General features: G+C 42.7%; 2 protein-coding genes across 2 annotated transcripts; one reads left to right on the forward strand and one right to left on the reverse strand.

Annotated features, from left to right (window-relative positions):
- The first annotated feature begins 4746 nt into the window (after window positions 1–4746).
- LOC124664235 lies at window positions 4747–7984 on the forward strand. Its single transcript, XM_047201805.1, has 3 exons — window positions 4747–5141; window positions 6367–6581; window positions 7859–7984. The coding sequence occupies exons 1-3, from the start codon at window positions 4868–4870 to the stop codon at window positions 7982–7984; spliced, it is 615 nt and encodes a 204-aa protein (XP_047057761.1). The 5' UTR covers window positions 4747–4867.
- A 2450-nt stretch (window positions 7985–10434) lies between these two features.
- On the reverse strand, window positions 10435–12986 carry LOC124659050 (E3 ubiquitin-protein ligase SINA-like 10). The gene is made up of 2 exons (XM_047197009.1): window positions 12683–12986; window positions 10435–11373 (listed from the first exon to the last, which is right to left on the reverse strand). The coding sequence occupies exons 1-2, from the start codon at window positions 12860–12862 to the stop codon at window positions 10666–10668; spliced, it is 888 nt and encodes a 295-aa protein (XP_047052965.1). The 5' UTR covers window positions 12863–12986; the 3' UTR covers window positions 10435–10665.
- Between the last annotated feature and the right edge of the window lie 558 nt (window positions 12987–13544).

The following is a 13544-nucleotide window of genomic DNA, read 5'->3' on the forward strand; positions in this document are numbered from 1 at the left end:
ACATACATATCATGATGAGTATAGTGAGATTTAATTGGGCATTACGACAAAGTACATAGACCGCCATCCAACCGCATCTATGCCTAAAAAGTCCACCTTCAGAGTTATCATCCGAACCCCTCCAAGCATTAAGTTGCAAAGCAACAGACAATTGCATTAAGTATGGTGCGTAATGTAATCAACAACTACATCCTTAGACATAGCATCAATGTTTTATCCCTAGTGGCAACAAGACAACACAACCTTAGAACTTTCTCGTCACTCGTCCTGGTGTCAATGCAGGCATGAACCCACTATCGAGCATAAGTACTCCCTCTTGGAGTTAAAAGCATCTACTTGGCCAGAGCATCTACTAATAACGGAGAGCATGCAAGATCATAAACAACACATAAGCATAACTTTGATAATCAACATAACAAGTATTCTCTATTCATCGGATCCCAACAAACGCAACATATAGAATTACATATAGATGATCTTGATCATGATAGGCAGCTCACAAGATCCGACAATGATAGCACAATGGGGAGAAGACAACCATCTAGCTACTGCTATGGACCCATAGTCCAGGGGTAGACTACTCACTCATCACTCCGGAGGCGACCATGGCGGCGTAGAGTTCTCCGGGAGATGAATCCCCTCTCCGGCAGGGTGCCGGAGGCGATCTCCAGGATCCCCCGAGATGGGATCGGCGGCGACGGCGTCTCGCAATGTTTTCCGTATCGTGGCTCTCGGTATCGGGGGTTTCGTCACGGAGGCTATTTGTAGGCGGAAGGGCAAGTCAAAAGGCGGCACAGGGGGCCCACACCACAGGCCGGCGCGGCCAAGGGGGGGCCGCGCCGCCCTAGGGTTTGGCGCCCCGTGGCCCCTCTTCGTCTCTCCTTCGGACTTCCGGAAGCTTCGTGAGAAAATAGGCCTCCGGGCTTTTATTTCGTCCAATTCCGAGAATATTTCTTTACTAGGATTTCTGAAACCAAAAACAGCAGAAAACAAAGAATCGGCACTTCGGCATCTTGTTAATAGGTTAGTTCCAGAAAATGCACGAATATGATATAAAGTGTGCATAAAACATGTAGATAACATCAATAATGTGGCATGGAACACAAGAAATTATCGATACGTTGGAGACGTATCAGGGGACAATGGGTCACCCTGTCGTAGACCTTTTTGAGTTTGAAAATAGTGTCCTATGTCATTATTTACCCGGATGCCAACGCTACCTTTTCGAGTAAAGTCTTCAATCCAATTACACCACGTAGGATCAAATCCTTTCATACGCAACGCTTGTTGCAAGAAGGACCAATTTTACTTATCATACGCCTTTTCAAAATCTATTTTAAATAACACGCCATCCAAATTCTTCCTATGAAGTTCATGAATGGTTTCATGCAAAATAACCACGCTTTCAAGAATATGTCTTCCTGGCATGAACGCTGTTTGGGTCGGTTGAACTACATTTTCAGCAATTTTGGAAACCCGATTAGTCCCGACTTTGGTGAACACTTTGAAGCTCACATTTAATAAACAAATGGGACGGTATTGTTCTATTTGAATAGCATTTTCTTTCTTGGGTAGCAGGATTATGGTCCCATAGTTCAAATGAAAAAGAGGTAGCTCACCTCTGTGGAAACATTCAAACATAGCCATTATATCATCTTTCAAAACATCCCAACATATTTGATAAAATTCAGCCGGGAAACCATCAGGCCCGGGTGACTTGTTTTTCTCCATTTGGAAAACAGCCTCTTTAACTTCTTCCTCCGTAAACACATCAATTAGGATTTCATTTTCCTGACCCGAAATTTGATTAATGTCATTATTTATATCCTCAATCATTGTACAAGAGCCTTGTGGTGGCGGACCAAATAGGCTCTTATAGTAATCTGATATATAGTTCTTTAGATTTTCCAGTCCAGTGATAGTTCCTTCATGTTGCTCTAATTGAAATTTTTTCTTTCTACGATGTTTACCATTTGCAATTAAGTGAAAATATTTTGTATTATCCCCACCTTCTTGGAGATGTTTAACTTTAGCTCTCTGTAGCCATTTTGCCGTAAAGACAATAATGATCATTAAGATGAGAGAAACGCGGCAGCCAACATGTATCGAAATGACCGTATAAAGATATTGTGTCCATGTCGAAGATACAAACTAGTAACGTGAGTGGTTTCATTCAGGGCCACACTTAGTGGATGAGTGATGAAGATGATGATGCGAAGGTCAATGGGGCGGCGGCAGCCGGAAATAGGGAAGAAGAGCATAATGACATTGACTACCACGAAGAGGTTGCCGCACACGATGATGAAGATCGGTATCATGGTGAACAAAAAGTCGAAGACGTCAACTCGGGAGTACATGCAAAGTATGAGTACAACTCAGTGGAAAATACAAAGACGTTGAAGTATAAGTACATTTTTAATGGAACCCCAACTACACCAAAAGTACGAGTACAACTCAGTGCAAATATGAGCACAATTATGTACACAACTTGAATGTACAACCATACCAGTATTGAAAATACAAAAAAATAGTTTATCACCTATCAATCGTAGGATCCAAGGTTTAAAATAGTGCGTTATTCTATGCTAATTATGCACTATAGCATATTTTGATGGTGCACGTTTAATTTTAGTATTTTTGCTCGCTATGACGCTATTTGTGAAATAGCATGTTATATCGCGCTAAAATGTCGTAGAGTTAGCTCCCTATTTCTACACCCTATTGGCACAAGGTTTTGGCTTTTCCGTATTAGGAAAACAAGAAGTTGCAGTTTATTTGTTGTGGCAAATGAACTTCAATTTTTTTGTTTCTCTTCAGATAATATCGGTAACACGGTAACACAGATAATTATTAATAAATATTTGTACTATGTCGTTGCCTCATGGAATGTTGATGTTAGGTTTCTAAAAATTGAAGAACTATTTTTTGCATGTGATTATGCATGTATGAATATATCATTAAAATCTTCTACTTTTAGACTATATTTGGTATTTTTTAAAATGCTATTTAAAATATAGCACGATATTAGCACGATATAGTGTACATAGCATTTAGAAGATGCAATCACTATTTCTTTTAGCACGCTATTTTAAATTTTGATAGGATCTAGTTTTAAAGAACCACCCTATAACTTAAAAAGGGTGGCCGAGAAGCGCGGAAGGAAAATGAAGAGGACCGGCCGCGACGGAAAGCTTGGTTGAGAGATGCTTCCGCCGCTTGCACCTGCTTCCCGAGTTGCATCGAACGAAATACCCTTTTTACTATACAAAGCACGAGTATATGCAAAGTACGAGTACAACTCAGTGGAAAATACAAGAGAGAAGTCCAATTTACCCCCTTAAACTTGTCTCAAAGTTCAGCTTACAATCCTTAACTTTATTTTGGTTCAACTTTCAACCCTGAATTCTAAAAACGATTCAAAATCATCCCTTGCATTGTATTAAGCTAGTTTTTCTTGTACCATGTATGTTGTATGTTGATGAGTTGGCACAATATATAGGAAGAAAAATCGCTAACTGGCGAGAAAAACATGTTCAATACATGTCAAAAAAGGGTAGAAAGTCCAATTCCGAACGGTTTATAGAATTCAGAGTTAAAAATTGAACCAAAGTAAAGTTGAGGGTTGCAATCTAAACTTTGAGACGAGTTTAGGGGGTAAATTGGACTTCTCTCAAAATACAAAGACAATGAAGTATAAGTACACTTTTAGTGGAAACCAAATACACCGAAAGTACAAGTACAACTCAGTGCAAGCACGAGCAAAGTTAAGTACACTACTTACATCCATACTTATATTGAAAATAGAATTTTTATTTTATCAAAACCTATCAACATAGGTCTAAGATCTAGTTTTGAAGATCTCGACGTAAAGACCTCAAAAATAAAAAAACAGTTGGTAATTTAAATTTACGGTCCTCTGATATTTTCATTTTAGAAAAATAAATTAAAAAAATAAGGGAAAATGAACTAGTGGAAAATACCCTCTCTACTTGAGACTATCTACAAATCAATTGCCACTCCACATATGCAAAACGCCCCCGTGCAAAACGACTCGACTCTTCCCCTTCTATCGCGTTGGGTTCCCCGCCGCCGCCGCCGCCGCCGCAGTGCGAGCTCCCCTCCCCTGCCCCTTTCCCCGCCTGGTTCAACTCCCATCGTCCCCGAATCGTCCGCGCTGTTCCCTGCCTCCTACAACTCTCTCCGTCACCGATTCAGCCGGGTGTCCGCGGGTCGATCTTGTCTCCGTCGGCCGCCGGTGACAGGATCTCGAGCCGCCGGCGCCTCACGGTTTCTCTTCCGCCGCCGTCCCGGTGAGCTTCTCCGCCGATTTGGCGACGTGCTGCTCCAGCTGCTCTTCACCGTCAGCCACCTCCGTCGCCCTGCTGCACCAACCTCCTCCGGCGACAAGGTGAGGCAATCCCCTCCCCATCTCTCTTTACTTAACTGGTGTGAGTTGATGAACTTGGACATAATATTTAATAACTGCTGTGAGTTGATGAACATGAACATACATTGTTTACGAAGCACTATCGCATGTATTCTTTTGCCGGTGCAGGATCATTTGTTGTTGATGGTTTACCAACTCGCTTCCACCAAGCGCTTTTTTCCGCGTCCGCACCTTCATGTGAAAGGGGGAATAGGGGATCACCAGGCAGCCAAAACCCAAACCATGAAAGGTTAGAAGAAAATTAATTCCAAGCCTTGCCGCCTGCGGCGAGTTTGACTAAGTCAGATCTGTGCGTCCTGCCCGATTCGCTCACTCCCTTGATTTCTCCGGTCGGCTAAATCCTTTCATTTGCGACTGTATCCCCAGGTTGGTGAGGGTTTGGAGGTCGCGCGCGGCACCTCCGTGCTTTGCTTCTGTCCGATGGCAGATGACGATGCCGGCGTTCTTCCTCCCTACATCGAGGAGGACGAGGAGGATGCCGCCGCGTCGAAGCAGCTGCGCCGCCAGCAGAGCAAGAGGAAGAAGCCTCGGGAGAGGATGCCGTGGGAGTTCACCACACCAGAGGAGGAGGCCAAGGCGGAGGCGAGACTGGCTCTGGAACGCGAGCTCATCGTGCACGACCCCAAGACTGGAGACACTTGCTTCACCCGCGTTTGGTTCCTTGACCGCACCATCTTCGACCTCGACGAAGAGAGTACGTGCCCGTTCGTTCTCCAACGCGTTATACTTTTTTTTTGCGTTATACTTAAACGAAGCAATGACCGTGCTAGTGACATTTGGCCAAATGTGGTATCTTGATTAGGATTAGATTGGTGGGTTATCAACCATTCTTCAGACAAAATGCAACAACACATCAGAGCACCTTAAGTGAAGTTCGATAGAGCACTTTAAAATGAATGTGTTAGAGAAGTAAAACGCAAGAGAGAAAAGGAAGTGACTGACATTGAATTCATCTTCTATGGAACTTACTGAATGAAACCTACTTAACATTCAGTCACAAAACCTTTTCCTTGCATGGAGAGAGGCGGGGGAAGTAGTTCTTTTCAGTGATTGGGCATACAAAGATGAACTGTTCTATGAAGACTGAAGGGATGTACATCTAGTAATTCTTTTACGAGTGAAAACCTTGTGTAGATTCAGAATCAAAATGTGTATGTGCTATGTTGTACTACATTTTAAAGTGCCATCGGACAGAGTGATAGAATCAAAATATTATGGAACAGAGTGATAGTAGTTATTCCCTTCCTGCTGGGAGCTGGCGAATTTCATTAAGTGAACGTGCATATATGGTTCAATACTAAGGGTGCTAAAATAGTTTGTCTCCTAGGATACACATTTGTTTGTGCACAGAACCACAGAGGCTACAATGCTTGTTAACCTGGTGAACAACTTGCACACTGATATTTTAAGTATATATGCTGAAACCTATGCATGGAGAAAATCGCAAAGTGAGCTAAATTCACAGTTTCAGTAGAAATGCTGCATGGAAGAATGCTCCTGCATTAGTTGGAAAGTTGCAACGGTATTTTGTTTTCTCCAAAGTTACTAGATCCCATGATGAATCCAAAGAGAACCTCAGGCGTCTTTATTTTTTATTCCCTGGCTTAACCGTGTCCAATAATTTGCCCATTTGAACCTACTAGTACAATGCTTGTTTTAGGCTGGCATTCATACCATCTGGAATCATTTTTCTCTTTTGCTTGATTTTCTGTAGAACAATCATTGTTCTGCTTTGTAGAAGTCTAAATTTACAAAGCTCTACCAGATGTATACATCCGCTCATCCTGATGTTCCTACAGGATCTATACTTGGATGCTGTTTTAACTTGTTATTGCTTGAGCCATTACCAATCTCAACATCTGTTAGTACCTAAATATTCGTTCCTCTTTGGGAAATAACTTCACTTTCTTTTGTCTCAGCACAATATGGTCCTATGCGTTATGTGAATTCAACTATTGGTGATGACCACAGATTGGTTGGCTCTTTAAATGTGCTTTGTCTCAAGATAATCTCCTCAGATGTTGCCTACCCTATCAATGTCTATGGGACCGTGATAGTCAGAGATAATCTTGATTATAAATGCATCAACATCTTCCGACGTGACAGAAATAATTGCCAGCAAGTCACGTCAAAGGTATTCAATACAATGGCTTAATGCCACATCTTCTGTTTCTTTAGCTGACGTGAAATCTGTATCCCTGCTACTAAAAGCATTCTAGCATTCTATCATGTAGATATTTTAAATTTGTTGTCATTGTTGCTGTTTGCATGACTTATCCTGTATCCCTAGGGGCAAACTTAAATATCTAACACTACTGACAACCGAAGGTTTGTAAAGTGGCTGAAGTTTCTGGTAACTGTACATTTACAGGAAACCTTGGTGACGCTTTGTAAGTTCTCACAGTGGCCAAAAGTTTTTGAGAAAATTACTTCTAAATTTCACATATCATAAAAGAGTCTGCTAGTGATAAGTGGCCAGCTCTTCTAACATAATAATCACAGGTCTGGGCCTTCGTTTCGATGTTTTGTTGTTTATTTGTGTCGCAACACAAGCTAGAGTGCTAGACATAACGGACCTGAAGAGCTGAGTTATACTTTTATCACTAAAATAGTGTAGTGTGATTGTTTTTTAACTTTAAGGATGGTAATTGTCTCCATGGCTTATCTGGGCCAGGTCCGTAATTCTCTGTGACCCACTTGGCCATTTACTAAGGCTAAGGATGACCCATCTAACATTGATTATGTGGTCTTGGTGACCCAATGAGTCTTGTGGGCTGGCACCAACAATCTCACAACAATGAGAAAAACTACACAGTTGCTACTAGATTAGATAGTGATCGACTAGTACCGGTGATTCATCGCTCAGTGTACCAGTTTTCACCTCAGGTGGATGTTTTGGTGACCTAAATGAACCTGTCCCCCATGGATCATCTAAATATAGTATATCGCTATAAATTACCCACTAGTTTTCACATAACATGTAGGCAACAGTATACTGCAGCAGAGTCACACAAAAGTGATACGCATCTGAGTTTGTATTAATGACGAATAAAAGGCTAGTTCTCGGAGGACTTAACATTTTCTCTATTGCTAAAAGGGTGTAGTGATCTTCCTTGTGTTCTGAGGTGTTGACACTTTGCCTTTTGCCTTCAGTATAATCCGTGCACTCTTTTAATTCAATGCCAATTATCTTATTTAATGGTGTTTCCCTAGTTCAGCAGGTGTTTCATCTATGATCCTCTATAATTTCCCATATTATTCCTCATGTAAACTCATTAGGGTCCTGTGAAGTTGGCTGAAACTATGTTGCATATTTACGATACATGAGATCTCTTATTTGAGCAATGATAATGTACACCAAATTTCCACCGTAGTGCTCTAATGAACATATTGCTTTTGTGAACTTCGTAGAATGAAGATCTGATTCTGACTGGCCCAACTAGAGGAGTTGTTTTCCGTGGTGCAGCTTTCTTTGAGATAAATCTGATGCTAAGAGAAGATGAGAGGGCAATGACAGACAATTCAGCAAAGTTTTGATTGATGTGTTACTTGGCAGAATAAACTCTAAGGTTTGTAGCAGGACTGTTCCTAGCTGGCTTAGTGATGTGCAACTGGTATTTTCATATGTTAAAAATGCACTGGAGGCCACAATAGAGATCAAAGTTCTGTCAGGGCCTGAAGTTTTTCATGGCAAAATAACTGCTTGCACCACAAACGTTCCAAACAATTTTGTGATTTACGACAGTGATGTTGGTGGTGGTATGGCAGTTGATGATGGCGGAATTATCCCACTATTGCGGCATGTGGTGGCAGTTTCAGTAGATGAGATGCTGATACTCAATATCGGTGCCCATGGTGCTGACCACAGTGGTAACATGTCGAGTTGTCTGAGGATGTTCACTCCAGTGATTAAAGGTGCAGATGAGGATGAGTTTACCTTTGGTCCTTACATTATGCGAATGGCAGTTATCTGGTCAACCTTGTTTTTACCACGAGGGTAAATCAGGAGCATGCCCATATGTGAAATTTTCCATAACTTCGTAGTCATACTGGACTCAGCTATAATTAACATTTTAAGGTACTTGCCATGTCATAGCATGAAGCCGTGGCTATGTATTTATCTTAACTAGTTTTTTGGACTTGTAATATGTAGTGTGCAACTGGGGCCATTGTTAAGCTTAAGCGCATGTGTTGTGTCTCCTGTGTTATGTGTGCCATTTGGTTCATCAGTGGGCATGTTGCATTTTATTTCTTTCTACTAGATGATATGTTCTTGCAGTGCAGCAATTGGCCAATCAGACAGGCCAGATCACAACTAATGTGAGTGAGGTTGGGGCGTGAGACCTCTCGTCTATCGCTCCTGATTTAGTGCTTGTTTGGAACTCAGGAGTAAGGAAAAAAAACTGTTTCCGATTGCTACAGGAAATATATGAGCAATACTTTGAGTTATGGGGTCCAACAGAAAACTGCAGTTTTAATACTTCATCTCCACTAATTACTGGCACGATCAAGAAAGTACGAGTTGCACTACGGCTGAGGGGCAGCGGTCCGGGGGAGGGAGAGGAGGAGGGCGGCGGTTAGGTTTGGAGTCTCTTCCTAATCGCTCGTCTTCTCCCATAGAACAAGTTCAGAGGGCGCCCAAAGACGAATCATCAAACTCCTACGACCTATTGGTGAAGCTCGGCACCAGCCTTGTGTATGGCCACCTTGACCAATGCTGCTTACCAATGCTGCTTTGGAGATGTCCAATACGTGGTCATCCGCTCCATCATCATTGTGGTAGTTGCACGGGTCCCCCAAGGCTCCCAAGCAACGGCATCAACTTTATCAAGCTTCGTTCCTATGAGAATTTGCGCGCCCATGGCCCCAACATTATCCCCTTTGGTGGACCACCCCATTCCTCTTCATGCATCGAACGAGTAGATTTTGACCAATGGCCACGCCACTCCTTCACCAGCAGAGCCGCCACCGTGACAACGAGGTGTGGAAGTGCGGTGTCTTCTCCAAGTGAGCCCATAACTCAGCCACCAAGCTACGTCGAAGCAGCCACCAAAGGAGCAAGAAAATTTTATCGAAATGATGATCACAATCATCTGCACATAGATGACATGTTCTGATCCTTCTCTGCCACGGAGTCCCTACCATCCTCAAGAATATAGGGCAAGTAGCTCTTTAAAAAACATAGTTGAAAAAATTATTAGTTGTACATAAGGGTGCATGCTACGAGGGTGGAAAATCTCAAATACTTCCGGCTACACAAAAATAACAATATGTAAGTCATTTGTGCCTCTTACCTCTTCCGTACTATAATGTAGTCAAGAATTAGGTCCATCAGATCTTTAAGGCCATGTATAGTCGGAGGTGCTTGCAAAACTAAACCTGCGCTTGTCTTTTAACACTTGTGTTTATTCTACGCTGGAGGTGCTAATTTAAGCATTTGTCTAGAAAGATAGGAACGGTTCTAGAAATCGGTATGTTTTTTAAAACACCTCTATTAAGCACCTTGCATTGACCATGATCTAATTGGAGGACATGCACTCGTCTCTAGAGTGGTTTATCAACACATTTTTGGTTAACAACGTGCGGGGTCAACTAGTTCATATAAAATCAATGACGGGTTATACTATTTCGCCGTTGTCTCGTTTTCATGCGGTCCGTCCTATAATTGAATCTTGAGAAATGACAGTAGTGGTACTAAAAAACACAGCGACCGGTACCAGCATCATATATTGAGCACCGCGTCTGCACCATGGCTACCGTCAGTTGTGTAATGCTGAGAAGCAAAGAGTAACTGCGTCCAACATATTACCATCACCAACTGAAGAATTAAGTGTTTATTACATCTACAACAAGTTAAAAACTCTAGGATCATATACTAGTACAATGATATTCATCTTACTAACTGTTCATACATGACAAATAGTACAGTTCTAAGTTGAAAGAGCTTCAATTGGTACTCCGGTTATGAAGCCAAGCATGACACTCATGAATTTGGGTAGATAAGTTCTACCATGACACTCATGAGTTTCGAGTTTGGACAGATAACTTCTACCATTACAGACAACAAGCTAGATAACTAAACATTTTCTTCCAAACTCAACCTACTTACTTCAGTCCGTGGTGATTAAAGAGCATACAACTACTTGCTGAGATTAGTTGCAAGGAACCCATATGTGTGACCCAGATTTCCCTGTCCACCATTACTTGCTGAGAGATCTCTATGGAGCCAGTCTGTCAATACGGATGTGTAAGGTGAGTTCACCTGATGAGCTGTCAGCAAGTTCAGGGGGAACCAGCAGGAAGAACTTGCCCAACTGAACTCCACCCACCAGCGAGCTGCTTGACACAAGAGGATCCTTCTGGAACACAAGCCTCCCTTCGGCTTTTCCACCAGCAACAACCTGAGCGGCCGATATATTGCATGAATAGCTCGGTCCAGATTCATGAGGCCGGACGCAGACCATGGTGATAGCGCTGCCGATTTCCGTCAGAGTATTGGTCAGGAGGAACATGGTTTGGTCTTCCCCGACGAGGAGCGTGAACCGGTGGTCACGAGCAACGGATATCTTCAGTGGTTTGTTGTAGCTGAAGTTGGTCGGCGACCAGCCGTGTGCTGTGACGAAGTGGTCCAGAAGACAACATGTTCCCCCTCTGAAATCACAGTCATTCTCTGGGCAGTAGCATGGAGCATGTGTACATTCAGTTTCATGCTTCTCTTTCTCGTGGTAGATGATGGACTCATTGCAGCCATATGTCTGGTTTGAGCATGGCACTTTGATGGCGTCGATGACTTGCTCGAGTTCGACGCAACGGCAGTAGCTAGTATTTTTGCGACACACATCACAAAAAATGCCCAATCCTAAAACAGACCCAACCTCGCGGAGCTTTTCCATGCACACAGAACACAAAACATGTCCAGCCTCGCACTGAAGAAGTACAAGAATATTAGTATAACGTTTGGCAGCAACAAAGAACAAATAAAAAACTGGAGAAACACACAACAGTGAATAGTTTGTGACGCAAGCAGAAACAGAAGGGTATCGATCATCTACTGCATCGTAAGAGATCAGCCAACCTAGACTTTCACCTGTACACACTAGATTGAAAATAGAATGTTACTCTGCTGAATACTGGAAAACTATTTTCATATTTTGAGGCACCAACAGTTAAGATTCTACATAATAAGACAGCAGCTAAACTGGCACTTAAACGCTACACACTAGAGCCTGTTTTCAGTCTAGTAGTTAGTGAAATTTTAGGTTGGTCAGGTTTTTTTTTTAAGTTAGGTCATTTAATCTCTTATAATGCACTAGATGATTGACATCCTTCTATTATGAACTGATGAAAGGACCGAGGAGAGACATTACACACTGTCTCCAGCTGAAATGTTAGTTTTGCACATATGATAGCATTCAGGAGGTGAAGTTGCCTGCATTTTCTCTGAAACTTAATTATGCTTGCTCAACTCCTGATGTTCTTGCTACGTTACAAAATCAGTACCTTGTAGGTTCTTACTTCTTGGTGTCCCAAAGCTGAATGCAGATAGAACTCAGTTTTCAATCTAGCAGTTGAGTAATGCAAAATTACTTTTGGTTTGGAGACACAAACAGTTAAGATCCTAATTGCATTTGGCTACTACCCTCTAAATTGGAAACTGAGTCCTAATAGCATTCAGCTTTGAGACAGCAACAGGTAAGATCCTACAAGGTGCCAATTTAGTAATCCTAGAAAGAACAACAGCAGCCAAGCAAGTATAATCAAATTTCAGAGAAAATGGCAGGCAACATTACCTCCTGACTGTTGTCTATATGCAATGTGTGCTACCCAGCAGATTGGAAATCAAGTGCTAACCGCTACATTCAGTTTTCGCTCACCAACAGTAAAGATTCTACAATGGGGCATTTGGTCATCCTAGCAACAAGAGCAGCAGCTAAACAGGTAAGTTTCAGAGAAATGTTAAATTGTTGATCCACTGACATATCATATAAATTTCAGAGGAAACGGCAGGAATTTTTCACCTTGCCGAAGTGCATTATGTGCTACAGCGCTACATCCGCTATCAGGGAGAAAGGTTGCTCATTTTACTCCTAACATCAGTCAGAAAAAATATCTAGGGAGTACATCGATCTACTCTCGGTAAGAAGAAAGAACAGAGGCATTCATCCACGAACAGTAAACAAATTAGTCGCAGTGACATGAACCAAATGCGGCGGGTGGCTGGCGACCGATGATTACCTTGAAGACGGGTGGCTTGAGGGGCTCGAGGCAAATCCTGCAGCGGAGGAGCTCGGACTGTATCTTGACGAATATCTCGCCATCCGACCTGCCCCCTTCCGCCGCCGCCCCGTCCGGCTCCGGCCCCGCTCCATGGTCCTTCTCCGTCTTGATCCTCTTGCTCGCTACTTCTTCCGCCATGGGAGAACTGTTCTTGGTGCCGGTGGGACGCGGTACTGACGGACGCCTCGAAGGGGAAGGGAGGTGGTTCTGCTGCGGGAAGGAGGGAAGAGAAGGACTGAAGGAGTTTCCAAGGTGAGATTTTGCAGAGGGTGCACTGCCAGGTCGTTGCGCCCGAGTAAATGCCCATATGCCTGCCTGTCCAAATATCAGTGCTGACTGGTGAGAATGAAAGACGAACTGAGACTCGTTAAGATTTTTTTTTATAAAAAAATATATATTAATATTAAAAGATATCAATTACATCTAGCTTTTGCAACAACGTTCCACCCTAGTGCCAGAACGGATGCACATTGCCAAAAAAAAGTAAAGAAAAATAATAAATAAAGTTCCTCCTACAACATTCCAGACCTAGCAACAGCAATACAACCACCACCGTGGCAACACCTGAAATACAGACTCTCCAAAAGCAACGCCTCTAAGATGGGAATAGTGCGTCAACGCCGTCGTCGTCCGACCAAAGGTCTTAGATTTTCACCCTGAAGATAGTCTCAAAACAATGCCTCCAACAAGGTCATTGCCAGACACAACCAGTTAAGGGCAGACCTTGGGTTTTCACCCTGAGAGGTAAGACTCTGAATTTCACATGTGATATCGCCCCCACATTGAATGGATCGTTAGCGAACAAGAGGGGGAGTGAATG

This window comes from Lolium rigidum, chromosome 6 (assembly GCF_022539505.1).
Source record: "Lolium rigidum isolate FL_2022 chromosome 6, APGP_CSIRO_Lrig_0.1, whole genome shotgun sequence".
NCBI classification, from domain to species: domain Eukaryota; kingdom Viridiplantae; phylum Streptophyta; class Magnoliopsida; order Poales; family Poaceae; genus Lolium; species Lolium rigidum.

Bases quoted from the DNA above. Each gene is read 5' to 3' on its own strand.
- LOC124664235 (XM_047201805.1), top strand. From the start codon at position 4,868: ATGGCAGATGACGATGCCGGCGTTCTTCCTCCCTACATCGAGGAGGAC. The intron at 5,142-6,366 runs GTACGTGCCCGT...CTTTTGTCTCAG, and splicing joins CTTCGACCTCGACGAAGAGA to CACAATATGGTCCTATGCGT. The intron at 6,582-7,858 runs GTATTCAATACA...TGAACTTCGTAG, and splicing joins GCCAGCAAGTCACGTCAAAG to AATGAAGATCTGATTCTGAC.
- LOC124659050 (XM_047197009.1), bottom strand. From the start codon at position 12,862: ATGGCGGAAGAAGTAGCGAGCAAGAGGATCAAGACGGAGAAGGACCAT. The intron at 11,374-12,682 runs GTAATCATCGGT...GTACTTCTTCAG, and splicing joins TCAAGCCACCCGTCTTCAAG to TGCGAGGCTGGACATGTTTT.